At 54.1% G+C, this 17,984-nt stretch overlaps 1 protein-coding gene across 1 annotated transcript in view; it reads right to left on the minus strand.

Annotated features, from left to right (window-relative positions):
• The window catches only part of gpha2 (glycoprotein hormone subunit alpha 2), a 38,880-nt gene extending 22,804 nt beyond the window's left edge, over positions 1 to 16,076 (minus strand). Inside the window, exons 1-3 of the mRNA XM_072550774.1 lie at positions 15,986 to 16,076; positions 15,358 to 15,473; positions 13,552 to 13,736 (exon numbers count right to left, since the gene is read on the minus strand). Of these exons, the coding sequence (XP_072406875.1) occupies positions 13,552 to 13,736; positions 15,358 to 15,448 (276 nt within the window). The 5' untranslated portion in view covers positions 15,449 to 15,473; positions 15,986 to 16,076. The remainder of the gene's footprint in view (positions 1 to 13,551; positions 13,737 to 15,357; positions 15,474 to 15,985) is intronic.
• Between the last annotated feature and the right edge of the window lie 1,908 nt (positions 16,077 to 17,984).

Raw genomic sequence — 17,984 nt, forward strand, 5'->3', positions numbered from 1 at the left:
TGTTAGATGGAGATATGCAGGGGAGAAGGGGGGGATATATGGAGATATGCAGGGGAGAAGGGGGGGTTCGATGGAGATATGCAGGGGAGGGGGGTGTTAGATGGAGATATGCAGGGGAGAAGGGGGGGTTCGATGGAGATATGCAGGGGAGAAGAGGGGGTTAGATGGAGATATGCAGGGGAGGGGGGTGTTAGATGGAGATATGCAGGGGAGAAGGGGGGGTTCGATGGAGATATGCAGGGGAGAAGAGGGGGTTAGATGGAGATATGCAGGGGAGGGGGGTGTTAGATGGAGATATGCAGGGGAGAGGGGGGGGTTAGATGGAGATATGCAGGGGAGAGGGGGGGGTTAGATGGAGATATGCAGGGGAGAAGGGGGGGTTAGTTGGAGATATGCAGTGGAGGGGGGTTTAGATGGAGATATGCAGGGGAGGGGGGTTTAGATGGAGATATGCAGGGGAGAAGGGGGGGTTAGATGGAGATATGCAGGGGAGAAGAGGGGGTTAGATGGAGATATGCAGGGGAGAAGAGGGGGTTAGATGGAGATATGCAGGGGAGAAGCGGGGGTTAGATGGAGATATGCAGGGGAGAAGCGGGGGTTAGATGGAGATATGCAGGGGAGAAGGGGGGGTTAGATGGAGATATGCAGGGGAGAAGGGGGGGTTAGATGGAGATATGCAGTGGATGGGGAGGTTAGATGGAGATATGCAGGGGAGAAGGGGGGGTTAGATGGAGATATGCAGGGGAGAAGGGGGGGTTGGATGGAGATATGCAGGGGAGAAGGGGGGGTTGGATGGAGATATCCAGGGGAGAAGGGGGGGTTAGATGGAGATATCCAGGGGAGAAGGGGGGGTTAGATGGAGATATGCAGGGGAGAAGGGGGGGTTAGATGGAGACATGCAGGGGAGAAGGGGGGGTTGGATGGAGATATCCAGGGGAGAAGGGGGGGTTAGATGGAGATATCCAGGGGAGAGGGGGGGGTTAGATGGAGATATGCAGGGGAGAAGGGGGGGTTAGATGGAGATATGCAGGGGAGAAGGGGGGGTTGGATGGAGATATCCAGGGGAGAAGGGGGGGTTAGATGGAGATATCCAGGGGAGAAGGGGGGGTTAGATGGAGATATGCAGGGGAGAAGGGGGGGTTAGATGGAGATATGGAGGGGGGGTTAGATGGAGATATGCAGGGGAGAAGGGGGGGTTGGATGGAGATATGCAGGGGGGGTTAGATGGAGATATGCAGGGGAGAAGGGGGGGTTAGATGGAGATATGCAGGGGAGAAGGGGGGGTTGGATGGAGATATCCAGGGGAGAAGGGGGGGTTAGATGGAGATATCCAGGGGAGAAGGGGGGGTTAGATGGAGATATGCAGGGGAGAAGGGGGGGTTAGATGGAGATATGGAGGGGGGGTTAGATGGAGATATGCAGGGGAGAAGGGGGGGTTGGATGGAGATATGCAGGGGAGGGGGGTAGATGGAGATATGCAGGGGAGGGGGTTTAGATGGAGATATGCAGGGGAGGGAGCGGTTTGATGGAGATATGCAGGGGAGGGGGGGTTAGATGGAGATATGTGGGGGGTAGATGGAGATATGCAGGGGAGAGGGGTAGATGGAGATATGCAGGGGAGGGGGGGGTAGATGGAGATATGCAGGGGAGAAGGGGGGGTTAGATGGAGATATGCAGGGGAGAAGGGGGGGTTAGATGGAGATATGCAGGGGAGAAGGGGGGGGTTAGATGGAGATATGCAGGGGAGAAGGGGGGGTTGGATGGAGATATGGAGGGGGTGTTAGATGGAGATATGCGAGGGAGAAGGGGGTGTTAGATGGAGATATGCAGGGGAGAAGGGGGTGTTAGATGGAGATATGCAGGGGAGAAGGGGGGGTTAGATGGAGATATGCAGGGGAGAAGGGGGGGTTAGATGGAGATATGCAGGGGAGAAGGGGGGGTTAGATGGAGATATGCAGGGGAGAAGGGGGGGTTAGATGGAGATATGCAGGGGAGAAGGGGGGGTTAGATGGAGATATGCAGGGGAGAAGGGGGGGTTAGATGGAGATATGCAGGGGAGAAGGGGGGGTTGGATGGAGATATGCAGGGGAGAAGGGGGGGTTAGATGGAGATATGCAGGGGAGAGGGGGGGTTAGATGGAGATATGCAGGGGGGGTTAGATGGAGATATGCAGGGGGGGTTTAGATGGAGATATGCAGGGGAGGGGGGTCGATGGAGATATGCAGGGGAGGGGGGGTTAGATGGAGATATGTGGGGGGTAGATGGAGATATGCAGGGGAGGGGGCTAAGATGGAGATATGCAGGGGAGGGGGCTTAGATGGAGATATGCAGGGGAGGGGGCTTAGATGGAGATATGCAGGGGAGGAGGTTTAGATGGAGATATGCAGGGGAGGGGGGGGTTAGATGGAGATATGCAGGGGAGAAGGGGGCGGGTTAGATGGAGATATGCAGGGGAGGGGGGGTAGATGGAGATATGCAGGGGAGGGGGGGCAGATGGAGATATGCAGGGGAGGGGGGTGGATGGAGATATGCAGGGGAGAAGGGGGGTTTAGATGGAGATATGCAGGGGAGAGGGGGGTAGATGGAGATATGCAGGGGAGAAGGGGTAGATGGAGATATGCAGGGGAGAAGGTGGGTTCAGATGGAGATATGCAGGGGAGAAGGGGGGTTTAGATGGAGATATGCAGGTGGGGGGTAGATGGAGATATGCAGGGGAGAAGGGGGGTTTAGATGGAGATATGCAGGGGAGAGGGGGTTAGATGGAGATATGCAGGGGAGAAGGGGTAGATGGAGATATGCAGGGGAGGGGTGGTTAGATGGAGATATGCAGGGGAGAGGGGGGTAGATGGAGATATGCAGGGGAGAAGGGGTAGATGGAGATATGCAGGGGAGGGGTGGTTAGATGGAGATATGCAGGGGAGAAGGGGGGTTTAGATGGAGATATGCAGGGGAGGGGGGTAGATGGAGATATGCAGGGGAGGGGGGTAGATGGAGATATGCAGGGGAGGGGGGGTTAGATGGAGTTATGCAGGGGAGAAGGGGGGGTTAGATGGAGATATGCAGGGGAGAAGGGGGGGATTTGATGGAGATATGGAGGGGGGGTTAGATGGAGATATGCAGGGGAGAAGGGGGGGTTAGATGGAGATATGCAGGGGAGAAGGGGGGGTTAGATGGAGATATGCAGGGGAGAAGGGGGGGTTGGATGGAGATATGGAGGGGGTGTTAGATGGAGATATGCAGGGGGGGTTAGATGGAGATATGCAGGGGGGGTTTAGATGGAGATATGCAGGGGAGGGGGGTAGATGGAGATATGCAGGGGAGGGAGGGTTAGATGGAGATATGTGGGGGGTAAATGGAGATATGCAGGTGGGGGGTAGATGGAGATATGCAGGGGATGGGGGTAGATGGAGATATGCAGGGGAGGGGGGGATAGATGGAGATATGCAGGGGAGAAGGGGGGGTTAGATGGAGATATGCAGGGGAGATGGGGGGGTTAGATGGAGATATGCAGGGGAGGGGGGGTTAGATGGAGATATGCAGGGGAGAAGGGGGGGTTAGATGGAGATATGTGGGGGAGGGGGGGTTAGATGGAGATATGCAGGGGAGAAGGGGGGGTTAGATGGAGATATGCAGGGGAGAAGGGGGGGTTAGATGGAGATATGCAGGGGAGAAGGGGGGGTTAGATGGAGACATGTGGGGGAGAAGGGGGGGTTAGATGGAGATATGTGGGGGAGGGGTGGGTGAGATGGAGATATGCAGGGGAGAAGGGGGGGTTAGATGGAGATATGCAGGGGAGAAGGGGGGGTTAGATGGAGACATGTGGGGGAGAAGGGGGGGTTAGATGGAGATATGTGGGGGAGGGGGGGGTGAGATGGAGATATGTGGGGGAGGGGGGGGTGAGATGGAGATATGCAGGGGAGGGGGGTAGATGGAGATATGCAGGGGAGGGGGGGTTAGATGGAGATATGCAGGGGAGAAGGGGGGGTGGGATGGAGATATGCAGGGGAGAAGCGGGGGTTAGATGGAGATATGCAGGGGAGGGGGGGTTAGATGGAGATATGCAGGGGAGAAGCGGGGGTTAAATGGAGATATGCAGGGGAGGGGGGTTAGATGGAGATATGCAGGGGAGAAGGGGGGGTTCGATGGAGATATGCAGGGGAGAAGGGGGGGTTCGATGGAGATATGCAGGGGAGAAGGGGGGGTTCGATGGAGATATGCAGGGGAGAAGGGGGTGTTAGATGGAGATATGCAGGGGAGAAGGGGGGGTTCGATGGAGATATGCAGGGGAGAAGAGGGGGTTAGATGGAGATATGCAGGGGAGAAGGGGGGGTTAGATGGAGATATGCGGGGGAGAAGGGGGTGTTAGATGGAGATATGCAGGGGAGAAGGGGGTGTTAGATGGAGATATGCAGGGGAGAAGTGGGTGTTAGATGGAGATATGCAGGGGAGAAGGGGGTGTTAGATGGAGATATGCAGGGGAGAAGGGGGGGTTAGATGGAGATATGCAGGGGAGAAGGGGGGGTTAGATGGAGATATGCAGGGGAGAAGGGGGGGTTAGATGGAGATATGCAGGGGAGAAGGGGGGGTTAGATGGAGATATGCAGGGGAGAGGGGGGGTTAGATGGAGATATGCGGGGGAGAAGGGGGGTTAGATGGAGATATGCAGTGGATGGGGAGGTTAGATGGAGATATCCAGGGGAGAGGGGGGGTTAGATGGAGATATGCAGGGGAGAAGGGGGGGTTAGATGGAGATATCCAGGGGAGAAGGGGGGGTTAGATGGAGATATCCAGGGGAGAAGGGGGGGTTGGATGGAGATATGGAGGGGGTGTTAGATGGAGATATGCAGGGGAGAGGGGGGTTAGATGGAGATATGCAGGGGGGGTTAGATGGAGATATGCAGGGGGGGTTTAGATGGAGATATGCAGGGGAGGGGGGTAGATGGAGATATGCAGGGGAGGGGGGAGGTTAGATGGAGATATGCAGGGGAGAAGGGGGTGTTAGATGGAGATATGCAGGGGAGAAGGGGGGGTTAGATGGAGATATGCAGGGGAGAAGGGGGGGTTAGATGGAGATATGCAGGGGAGAAGGGGGGGTTAGATGGAGATATGCAGGGGAGAAGGGGGTGTTAGATGGAGATATGCAGGGGAGAAGGGGGGGTTAGATGGAGATATGCAGGGGAGAAGGGGGGGTTAGATGGAGATATGCAGGGGAGAAGGGGGGGTTAGATGGAGATATGCAGGGGAGAAGGGGGGGTTAGATGGAGATATGCAGGGGAGAGGGGGGGTTAGATGGAGATATGCGGGGGAGAAGGGGGGTTAGATGGAGATATGCAGTGGATGGGGAGGTTAGATGGAGATATCCAGGGGAGAGGGGGGGTTAGATGGAGATATGCAGGGGAGAAGGGGGGGTTAGATGGAGATATCCAGGGGAGAAGGGGGGGTTAGATGGAGATATCCAGGGGAGAAGGGGGGGTTGGATGGAGATATGGAGGGGGTGTTAGATGGAGATATGCAGGGGAGAGGGGGGTTAGATGGAGATATGCAGGGGGGGTTAGATGGAGATATGCAGGGGGGGTTTAGATGGAGATATGCAGGGGAGGGGGGTAGATGGAGATATGCAGGGGAGGGGGGAGGTTAGATGGAGATATGCAGGGGAGGGGGTTTAGATGGAGATATGCAGGGGAGGGAGCGGTTTGATGGAGATATGCAGTGGAGGGGGGGTTAGATGGAGATATGTGGGGGGTAGATGGAGATATGCAGGGGAGGGGGGTAGATGGAGATATGCAGGGGAGGGGGGGGTAGATGGAGATATGCAGGGGAGGGGGGGGTAGATGGAGATATGCAGGGGAGGGGGCTTAGATGGAGATATGCAGGGGAGGGGGCTTAGATGGAGATATGCAGGGGAGGGGGTTTAGATGGAGATATGCAGGGGAGGGGGGAGGTTAGATGGAGATATGCAGGGGAGAGGGGGGTTAGATGGAGATATGCAGGGGGGTAGGTGGAGATATGCAGGGGGGGTTAGATGGAGATATGCAGGGGGGGTTAGATGGAGATATGCAGGGGAGATGGGGGTTAGATGGAGATATGCAAGGGAGTGGGGGGATTAGTCGGCGATATGCAGGGAAAGAGGGGGGTTAAATGGAGATATGCAGGGGGGGGTTAGATGGAGATATGCAGGGGGGGGTTAGATGGAGATATGCAGGGGAGGGGGATAGATGGAGATATGCAGGGGAGGGGGATAGATGGAGATATGCAGGGGAGGGGGGTAGATGGAGATATGCAGGGGAGGGGGGTAGATGGAGATATGCAGGGGAGGGGGGTAGATGGAGATATGCAGGGGAGGGGGGTAGATGGAGATATGCAGGGGAGGGGGGTAGATGGAGATATGCAGGGGAGGGGGGTAGATGGAGACATGCAGGGGAGGGGGGTAGATGGAGATATGCAGGGGAGGGAGCGGTTTGATGGAGATATGCAAGGGAGAAGGTGCGGTTAGATGGAGATATGCAGGGGAGGAGGTGGGGTTAGATGGAGATATGTGGGGGGTAGATGGAGATATGCAGGGGAGAAGGGGGGGTTAGATGGAGATATGCAGGGGAGAAGGGGGGGTTAGATGGAGATATGCAGGGGAGAAGGGGGGGTTAGATGGAGATATGCAGGGGAGGGGGGTTAGATGGAGATATGCAGGGGAGAAGGGGGGTAGATGGAGATATGCAGGGGAGAAGGGGGGGTTAGATGGAGATATGCAGGGGAGATGGGGGGGTTAGATGGAGATATGCAGGGGAGATGGGGGGGTTAGATAGAGATATGCAGGGGTGAAGGGGGGGTTAGATGGAGATATGCAGGGGAGAAGGGGGGGTTAGATGGAGATATGCAGGGGAGATGGGTAGATGGAGATATGCAGGGGAGGGGGGTAGATGGAGATATGCAGGGGAGGGGGGTAGATGGAGATATGCAGGGGAGGGGGGTAGATGGAGATATGCAGGGGAGGGGGGTAGATGGAGACATGCAGGGGAGGGGGGTAGATGGAGATATGCAGGGGAGGGAGCGGTTTGATGGAGATATGCAAGGGAGAAGGTGCGGTTAGATGGAGATATGCAGGGGAGGAGGTGGGGTTAGATGGAGATATGTGGGGGGTAGATGGAGATATGCAGGGGAGGGGGGTTACTTGGAGATATGCAGGGGAGAAGGGGGGGTTAGATGGAGATATGCAGGGGAGAAGGGGGGGTTAGATGGAGATATGCAGGGGAGAAGGGGGGGTTAGATGGAGATATGCAGGGGATGGGGAGGTTAGATGGAGATATGCAGGAGAGGGGGTAGATGTAGATATGCAGGGGAGATGGGGGGGATTTGATGGAGATATGGAGGTGGGGTTAGATGGAGATATGCAGGAGAGGGGGGTTAGATGGAGATATGCGAGGGAGAAGGGGGTTTAGATGGAGATATGCAGGGGAGAAAGGGGGGTTAGATGGAGATATGCAGGGGAGAAGGGGGGGTTAGATGGAGATATGCAGGGGAGAAGGGGGGGTTAGATGGAGATATGCAGGGGAGAAGGGGGGGTTAGATGGAGATATGCAGGGGAGAAGGGGGGGTTAGATGGAGATATGCAGGGGAGAAGGGGGGGTTAGATGGAGATCTGCAGGGGAGGGGGGTAGATGTAGTTTTCAGGGGAGAAGGGGGGGATTTGATGGAGATATGCACGGGAGGGGGGGGTTAGATGGAGATCTGCAGGGGAGGGTTAGATGGAGATATGCAGGAGAGGGGGTAGATGGAGATATGCAGGGGAGGGGGGTAGATGTAGATATGCAGGGGAGATGGGGGGGATTTGATGGAGATATGCAAGGGGGGGGTTAGATGGAGATATGCGGGGGAGAAGGGGGGGTTAGATGGAGATATGTGGGGGGTAGATGGAGATATGCAGGGGAGAAGGGGGGGTTAGATGGAGATATGCAGGGGAGAAGGGGGGGTTAGATGGAGATATGCAGGGGAGGGGGGTTAGATGGAGATATGCAGGGGAGAAGGGGGGTAGATGGAGATATGCAGGGGAGAAGGGGGGGTTAGATGGAGATATGCAGGGGAGATGGGGGGGTTAGATGGAGATATGCAGGGGAGATGGGGGGGTTAGATAGAGATATGCAGGGGTGAAGGGGGGGTTAGATGGAGATATGCAGGGGAGAAGGGGGGGTTAGATGGAGATATGCAGGGGAGATGGGGGGGTTAGATAGAGATATGCAGGGGAGATGGGGGTGTTAGATGGAGATATGCAGGGGAGTGGGGGGTAGATGGGGATATGCAGGGGAGAAGGGGGGGTTAGATGGAGATATGCAGGGGAGTGGGGGGTAGATGGAGATATGCAGGGGAGAAGGGGGGGGTTAGATGGAGATATGCAGGGGAGAAGGGGGGTAGATGGAGATATGCAGGGGAGAAGGGGGGGGATAGATGGAGATATGCAGGGGAGGGGGGTTAGATGGAGATATGCAGGGGAGGGGGGTTAGATGGAGATATGCAGGGGAGGGGGGGATAGATGGAGATATGCAGGGGAGGGGGGGTTAGATGGAGATATGCAGGGGAGAAGGGGGGGTTAGATGGAGATATGCAGGGGAGGGGGGTTAGATGGAGATATGCAGGGGAGAAGGTGGGGTTAGATGGAGATATGCAGGGGGGAAGGGGGGGTTAGATGGAGATATGCAGGGGAGGGGGGTTAGATGGAGATATGCAGGGGAGGGGGGGTTAGATGGAGATATGCAGGGGAGAAGGGGGGGTTAGATGGAGATATGCAGGGGAGGGGGGGTAGATGGAGATATGCAGGGGAGAAGGGGGGGTTAGATGGGGATATGCAGGGGAGAACGGGGTGTTAGATGGAGATATGCAGGGGAGAAGGGGGGGTTAGATGGAGATATGCAGGGGAGGGGGGGTAGATGGAGATATGCAGGGGAGGGGGGTTACTTGGAGATATGCAGGGGAGAAGCGGGGGTTAGATGGAGATATGCGGGGGAGGGGGGGGTTAGATGGAGATATGCAGGGGACAAGGAGGGGTTAGATGGAGATATGCAGTGGAGAGGGGGGGGTTAGATGGAGATATGCAGGGGAGAAGGGGGGTTAGATGGAGATATGCAGGGGAGAAGCGGGGGTTAGATGGAGATATGCAGGGGAGAAGGGGGGGTTAGATGGAGATATGCAGGGGAGAAGCGGGGGTTAGATGGAGATATGCAGGGGAGAAGGAGGGGGTAGATGGAGATATGCAGGGGAGAAGGGGGGGTTAGATGGAGATATGCAGGGGAGAAGGGGGTGTTAGATGGAGATATGCAGGGGAGAAGGTGGGGTTAGATGGAGATATGTGGGGGGTAGATGGAGATATGCAGGGGAGGGGGGTTACTTGGAGATATGCAGGGGAGAAGGGGGGGTTAGATGGAGATATGCAGGGGAGGGGAGGGTTAGATGGAGATATGCAGGGGAGGGGGGTTAGATGGAGATATGCAGGGGAGGGGGGTTAGATGGAGATATGCAGGGGAGGGGGGTTAGATGGAGATATGCAGGGGAGGGGGGTGGATGGAGATCTGCAGGGGAGGGTTAGATGGAGATATGCAGGGGAGGGGGGTTAGATGGAGATATGCAGGGGAGGGTTAGATGGAGATATGCAGGGGAGGGTTAGATGGAGATATGCAGGGGAGGGGGGTGGATGGAGATATGCAGGGGAGGGTTAGATGGAGATATGCAGGGGAGGGGGGGTTAGATGGAGATATGCAGGGGAGAAGGGGGGGTTAGATGGAGATATGCAGGGGAGGGTTAGATGGAGATATGCAGGGGAGGGGGGTTAGATGGAGATATGCAGGGGAGGGGGGTGGATGGAGATCTGCAGGGGAGGGTTAGATGGAGATATGCAGGGGAGGGGGGTTAGATGGAGATATGCAGGGGAGGGGGGTTAGATGGAGATATGCAGGGGAGAAGGGGGGGTTAGATGGAGATATGCAGGGGCGGGTTAGATGGAGATATGCAGGGGAGGGGGGTGGATCGAGATATGCAGGGGAGGGTTAGATGGAGATATGCAGGGGAGGGGGGTGGATGGAGATATGCAGGGGAGGGTTAGATGGAGATATGCAGGGGAGGGGGGGTTAGATGGAGATATGCAGGGGAGAAGGGGGGTTGGATGGGGATATGCAGGGGTGGGGGGGATAGATGGAGATATGCGGGGGAGGGGGGGGTAAATGGAGATATGCAGGGGGGGGGTAGATGGAGATTTGCAGGGGAGGGGGGGTAGATGGAGATATGCAGGGGATGGGGAGGTTAGATGGAGATATGCAGGGGAGGGGGGTGGATGGAGATATGCAGGGGAGGGGGGGATAGATGGAGATATGCAGGGGAGGGGGGGGTAAATGGAGATATGCAGGGGGGGGGTAGATGGAGATTTGCAGGGGAGGGGGGGGTAGATGGAGATATGCAGGGGATGGGGAGGTTAGATGGAGATATGCAGGGGAGGGGGGTGGATGGAGATATGCAGGGGAGGGGGGTGGATGGAGATATGCAGGGGAGGGGGGGTTAGATGGAGTTGTGCAGGGGAGAGAGAGGGCAGGCGTGAGATGTAGAGCCTCAGGAGAGGGAGGGGGTGGATAGGGACAGGATCAGACAGAGGGAGAGGTACAGGGGAGAGAGAGGGGGAAAGGGACAGGGTCAGATAGACGGAGAGACACAGGGGGAGAATGGCGTTAGGGACAGGATTAGATAGAGGGCGAGATACAGGAGAGAGAAAGGGGGAGGGACAGGGTCAGATTGAGGGAGAGGGACAGGGGAGAGAAAGGGAGAGACACAGGGGGGAGAGAGGGGGAGGGACAGGGTTAGATAGAGGGAGAGACACAGGGGAGAGAGGGGCATTAGGGACAGGATTAGATAGAGGGAGAGGTACAGGGGAGAGAAAGGGGGAGGGACCGGGTCAGATAGAGGGAGAGACACAGGGGAGAGAGGGGGAGGGATAGGATTAGATATAGGGAGACATACAGGGGAGAGAGGGGCATTAGGGATAGGATTAGACAGGGGGAGGGACAGGGTTAGATAGAGGGAGAGATACAGGGGAGAGAGAGGGGGAGGGACAGGGTTAGATAGAGGGAGAGATACAGGGGAGAGAAGGGTGGGACAGGGTTAGACAGAGGGAGAGATACAGGGGAGAGAAAGGGGGAGGGATACAGCGGAGAGAAAGGGGAAGGGACAGGGTTAGGTAGAGGGAGAGATACAGGGGAGAGAGAGCGGGAGGGACAGGGTCAGATAGAGGGAGAGACACAGGGGAGAGGGGATAGGGATAGGGTTAGATCGAGGGGGAGATACAGGGGAGAGAGGGGCGTTAGGGACAGGATTAGATAGAGGGAGAGGTACAGGGGAGAGAGGGGGATAGGTACGGGGAAGAGAGGGGGAGGGACAGGGTTAGATCAAGGGAGAGACACAGGGGAGAGGGGGGGATAGGGGCAGGGTTAAATAGAGGGAGAGACACAGGGGAGAGAGAGGGTGTGGGACAGGGTTAAATAGAGGGACAGACACGGGAGAGAGAGGGGGAGGGACAGGGTTCGATCGAGGGAGAGAGAGGGGAGGACAGGGTTAGATAGAGGGAGAGACACAGGGGATAGAGAGGGGGAGGGACAGTGTTAAATAGAGGGAGAGACACAGGGGATAGAGAGGGGGAGAGACGGGGTTAGATAGAGGGAGAGACATGGGGGGGGGTAGGAACAGGGTCAGATAGAGGGAGTGACACAGGGGAGAGGGGGGAAAGGGACAGAGTAATATAGAGGGAGAGACACGGTGGGGGGAGAGAGGGGGAGGGACAGGGTTAGATAGAGGGAGAGACGCAGGGGAGAGAGTGAGGGGGAGGGACAGGGTCAGACAGAGGGAGAGATCCAGTTCCTTCCTCTCTCTCCCCTGTGTCAGATAGAGGGAGAGACACGGGAGAGAGCGGGAGGGACAGGGTTAGATAGAGGGAGAGACACAGGGGAGAGAGGGGGGGGAATAGGGACAGGGTTAGATGGAGGGAGACATGAGGTGTGGGAGAAGGTTAGATTGATAGAGAGAACAAGGGAGACTCATGGTGAGTGAAAGATAAAGAGCAGTGGAACAAGGCAGAAAACACAGAAGGAGCTGATTGAGAGACGGATATCCGGAGGGAAGAGAGAAGAGAGGCACCAAGGGAGAAGGGAAAGAGTGTGACATGTGGACAGAGGGGTACAGAGGAGAGAGGGAGAGAATGAGAAAGAAAAGAGAGGTGCATGTGGACAGAGATATAGATATGGGAGGGAGGGAGTATGTTGTAAAGTTGGGTAGAGTTACTGTAGATTGGGAGGCAGGAAGTTAGAATTTGGGTGTTTGCAAAATTGTAAAATACACGGAGATTGGGGGTGGGGGTGCGGGGGGGAAACATTGCGTGGTCCCTTTGAAAGATGGTGCTTTTTTTTCTGTGCTTAGAGATTAAAATGGATGCCTGTGAACAGCAGCGTGAACATTTGCCAGTACACAGAGAGCCCAAACTGAAATGTTTGTATTGAAAGGCCCGTACAATTAGAGGCCAAGCATCAGTTTTTACCAAGACAATGTACTTTTGAGTTTAGCCAATCAATTTGAACCAGCTACTTAGCTACCAAAAAGCCCTGTTAAATTTATATCGGATGGGTTTGACAACAGAGAACCAATCCTATGTAAGAAATATTTATAGGTCATCAAGGGTCTAAAAGAAGGGGACATACAGACAGCGCAGGCTGTCAACCACTGAAGCGAATGACTCTCATCTCTCTTGAGAGAAATTGGATCTGACAGTCATCCATTAATTAGAGAAAGCTCCATCAAAATAACAACATTCCCAACTACAGAAATAAAAAAATGCATCCCTGTTGGAAGAAGGCACAACAACATTCCAGAAAACGCATAATCTGGCTGCAATTTTGAGAGACTAAATTCTCGTCTTCCCGTATACAAGTGGGACTCCTATTTATTGGAACAGCACACCACTGGAATCCTGCTTTATTCTGGAATTGTTAGTAGTTAGAAGGGACTTATTTGCTTTGTTAATAGTTTAGTTAGTTTGTTCACTGTTTGATAAATAAATTACTTGTTGATTTTAAAGCAAGTGCCAGGGATTTATTTTCTTTAACCACCAGAAGTTGCTGAAAAGCAGATCACACCACTCGGATAGATTAAAGGGTGAGGTGCTGCTCTAGGTGTTTCAGTCTTATTTCTCAGGTGGGGGGGAGGGGGGAGGGAGAGGTGTGTCAATCTCTGCTTTATAACAAATGAGAGATAGAAAGATACAGAAAGAGATGGAGGGAGAGGTACGGTTCGAGAACGGGAAGGAGAGAGAAAACGAGAGTGAGGCACCACTGAAGCTAGCAAAAGAACGATTGACTGATATGCGGAATGGAGAGAAAGAGAGAGAGTGGGCTGAAGAGGGATATGGAGGAAGGGAATGAGAAAGTGAGACCACACTGGAGAGGGAGAGAGAGAAATTGAGAGGGTAAGAGATCACAGGTCACAGAGGAAGGAGAAGGGTACGGTGAGATTGGAAGAGTGTGTTAATGCACTGACCTTGAGCATCTTGCTGATGGTGCAGCACTGTGATACCGAGGTGATGTTGTGTTTGAACTCACTGGCCAGCAACACGGAGAATTTGGAGGGAAACGCACTGGATTCACAGTAACCCACACAGGCATGGATCAATTGGGATCCCAGGCAGGTCCCCTGTCGGTCACTCTTTATGGTGACGTTGAAAGCTGCAGAAGAGGTAAAGAGGGGAGAGATTCAGGCCGAGAGAGAGAGAGAGAGAGAGAGAGAGAAAGAAAGAAGAGATTCAGGCAGAGAGGGGGAGAGAGAGAGAGAGAGAGAGATTCAGGCAGAGAGGGAGGGGGAGAGAGAGAGAGCGGAGAGAGAGAGATTCAGGCAGAGAGGGAGAGGGGGAGAGAGAGGGAGAGGGGGGGAGAGAGAGAGAGAGAGAGAGAGAGAGAGAGAGAGCGGGGAGAGAGAGAGAGAGAGATTCAGGGAGAGGGGGAGAGAGAGAGAGAGAGAGAGATTCAGGCAGAGAGGGAGAGGGAGAGGGGGAGAGAGAGAGAGCGGAGAGAGAGAGAGAGAGAGAGAGAGAGATTCAGGCAGAGAGGGAGAGGGGGAGAGAGAGAGAGAGAGAGAGAGAGAGGGAGAGGAGAGATTCAGGCCGAGAGGGAGAAGGAGAGGTTCAGGCAGAGGGAGAACTTCATGCAGAGAGAGGGTACAGTTCCCAAAGTGCTCTCTGCTCACTAACAGAAATACTGCCCTCTCATCGAAACACCCTCACTACCTCCAATCTCCCACTCCCAGTGCCTCTCCCTCAAACCTTCCCTCCCTCCCTCATTCACTCACTCTGCCTCCATCTCTTTCTCTCCTCCCTCCTTGGTCTGTCCACTCCTCCCTCACTGCTCCACCCACATACCAACAATTAATTCTCTCTGTCTGCCACACACACTCCCTCTCTCTACCCCCTCATTCTGACTCCCACACTCCCTCTCCCTCACTCCTGCTTTCCTCATTACCTCTCCTTGTCCCTTTGTCTCTCTCCATTTCTCTTTCTCTCTCACCACCTGTCCATTTATTTCTCTCACCCATTCACTCCCTCTCTCCCTCTCCGATACCCTGTTTACCTCCCTATCCCTTTCTCTCTCTTCCTGACTTTCTCTCTCACTCCCTCACTTCCACTGCCTTTCTCCCTCTCCCACACTCCCTCACTTTCCTCTCTCTCTCTCACTGTCCATCTCTCTTTTTCCATTTCCCTGGCTCCTCCTTCTCTTTTTCACTGTTACTCCCTCTCTCTCTCTCCTCTGTTACACTTCTTTCCTCTCACTCTCGTTTCCTCTCATTCATTCTCTCCCTCTCATACCCTATATCAATCACTCTCTCCCTGACCTTCTCTTACTATCTCTTCTCTCCCACTTCATCTATCCCACTACCTTTCTCCCTCTCCCTCACTCCATCACATCTCCCTCCCCCTCCCTATAGTCCTCTCTGTCCCTCCCTCCCTCTCTCCCTATAGTCCTCCCCCTGTCCCTCCCTCCCTCTCTCCCTATAGTCCTACCCCTGTCCCTCCCTCCCTCCCTCTCTCCCAATAGTCCTTCGCTGTTCCTCCCTCCCCCATCCCTCTCCCTCCTCTCCCTATAGTCCTCCCCCGTCCCTCCCTCCCTCCTCTCCCTATAGTCCTCCCCCGTCCCTCCCTCCCTCTCTCCCTATAGTCCTCCCCCGTCCCTCCCTCCCTCTCTCCCTATAGTCCTCCCCCTGTCCCTCCCTCCCTCTCTCCCTATAGTCCTCCCCCTGTCCCTCCCTCCCTCCCTCTCTCTCCCACTTTCCCTCTCCTCCCTCTCCCTCACTCACGGTAAAGGTGACAGCCTGGTTCAGGGTCTGTGGGATCCAGACTGAGAGCTCCTGAGGCCAACAGCAGAACCACGACAATGGTGGGCATCATCTCAGAGACAGCGGGTATTCCAGGACTGAATCAGAGAGAGAGAGAGAGATTAAACTCCAGGACAGACAGACAGACCAACCGACCCCAGGATAGAGAGAGAGAGAGAGAATAAATACTAGGATAGAGAGAGATAGAGAGAGAGAGAGAGAGAGAATAAACCCAGGATCAAAGAGGGAGGGAATAAATACCAGGATAGAGAGTGGAATAGATATATAAAAAGAGAGAGAGAGAGATAAAGAAAATAAACCCCAACATAGAGAGAGAGAGAGAGAAAATAAACCCCAACATAGAGAGAGAGAGAGAGAGAGAGAGAGAATAAACACCAGGCTAAGGAGAGAAACAGAGAGAGAGAGAGAGAGAGAGAGAGAGAGAGAATAAACCCCAAGATAGAGAGAGAGAATAAACACCAGGCTGAGAGAGAGAGAGAAAGAAGAATAAAGCCCAGGACAGAGAGAGTGAGTGAGAGAGAGAGTGAGACAGAGAGAGAATACAGCTGGAGTGTAGATATACAATGAATATGCTATAAACGGTTCTCACCTCTGCTCTTGTTGCCTCTGCCAATATCTCTGTCTCTCTCTGGAGAAGATTTCGGGAAATTTTGTTCCTGGCTTAATATTGGTGATAGACACAAGCCATCCCCCTTTCTCCTTGAACCTCCCTCGATCAGTGTCCAATTGGAACGCCTCCGATCATTGAGAGGCTGTGGGCATGGATTTTGACAGGAGCTGGTTTCTGTTTCTGCTTTGAAGTTTAGTGTGTGTGTGTGTGTGTGTGTCACTCAGTTGTGGTGTACTGGCGCGGTTCCTTTCAAGACCATTGTCTCAGACACTGGGAGCAGTCAGTGTTACTCGCGGGAGTGGGGGGGGAAGCTTCTGAACACAGACTCAGCGATTAAACCAGATCCTCCACCCCCCCAACAACTCACTCAGGGAGTGCTGCAGGGATAAAACTGCTGGGAAACCTCAGCTGGGCATTAGGCCATAACAGGAGCAAAGGGAGGCCATTCAGCCCATCAATGAGGATTGTGGTTAATCTGAATGTCCTCAAATCACCTTTGATGCCCCTTTCTGATTAAAAACCTGTCTACCTCGGCCTTAACAACTCAGCCTCGACAACCCTCTGGGTAAAGAATTAACCCTCTGAGGGTAGAAGTTCCTCATCTGTCTTACAAGCCCTTATTTTGAGATGATACCCTCTGGTCCCAGACTCTCCCTCAAGGGGAGAATCAACCTTTCTGTACCTAACCTGTCATTTCCCTTAAGAACCATTCATTTCTTTCAATAATGTTGCCTCATTCTTAATAAACTCCAATGAGCATTGAAGCCCAATCTACTTAACGTCTCGTCATGAGACAAGTCACTCCCCACCCTGGTATCAACCTCGCGTCTGGTCTGCCACCAATGCCAAGATATCTTTCAGGGCTGAAAGTGTGTTGCTGGAAAAGCGCAGCAGGTCAGGCAGCATCCAAGGAGCAGGAGAATCGACATTTCGGGCATCAGCCCATCTTCAGGGCCTAAAACATGATGGTCTTGGCAAAATTTTACACTCCATTCTCTTTGAAGTAAAGGCCGCGTGCTGTTATCTAGCTGGCAGACCTTTGTGGGGTGAGTACAGAGAGAGGATGAGATGTCTCTCACCACAGATGGTGCCCCAGCCGTTGACTATTTCCTATTTTGTATTTGTAGTCGTCACGGTAACGGTGATTTTAGGAGCATTCCGTAGCCTGGAGTTAGGACGCTCCACTCTCTGTCAGGCGACTGATCAGGAGCCTCCTCGGAATTGGCTTCCTGCCTGCCATTGGCTAAAAGGATTGGCAAGTCGCAGCTTCCCTGGCTTACAAGTCCTGGGGTTGGGGCTCGAACCCAGAGCTCCCAGCTCTGAGGCTGGGACGCTCCCCACTGGGTCATGAGACCTTTTCCAGCAGTGTTGCCTGTCTCCACTGGCAGGACTGGCTACAACCCAAACCAGTCAAAGAGAGTTTGTATGGAGTAAATGTGTCAGTTTGGGTCAGGGGAGAGGGGTGGATTTAAGGATATAATTCCGAATGAAAGACTCCGATCTGAAACGTCGGTTCTCCTGCTCCTTGGATGCTGCCTGACCTGCTGTGCTTTTCCAGCAACACACTCTCAACAAGGGTGGGTATAAGCCCCTACTCTTCTCTGCAAAACTTCTCCAACGAGATGATTGATTCCCAGTGAGAGGGTCAGAGGCAGCGATCGCTGAGGGAGTAATCTCCTCATTTTCTTTACCAATCAAGGCTGTGTGGTTTTCTGTGCTATGTGGAACACCTCCCCTGTACTGAGAGATATGTGATTTCATAGAGTTGTGTAGAATGGAAACAGACCCTCTGGTCCGACTCATCCATACCAAACAGGTATCCAAAATTAATCCAAACCCTTCCTATTCATGTCCCCATCCAGATGCCTTTTAAATGTTGTCATTGTACCAGCCTCCACCACTTCCTCTGGCAGCTCATTCCATACACGTACCACCCTCTGGGTGAAAAAAGTTGCCCCTTAGGTCTCTTTTAAATCTT

The sequence above is a fragment of the Chiloscyllium punctatum genome, chromosome 31, assembly GCF_047496795.1.
Source record: "Chiloscyllium punctatum isolate Juve2018m chromosome 31, sChiPun1.3, whole genome shotgun sequence".
Taxonomy (NCBI): Eukaryota; Metazoa; Chordata; class Chondrichthyes; order Orectolobiformes; family Hemiscylliidae; genus Chiloscyllium; species Chiloscyllium punctatum.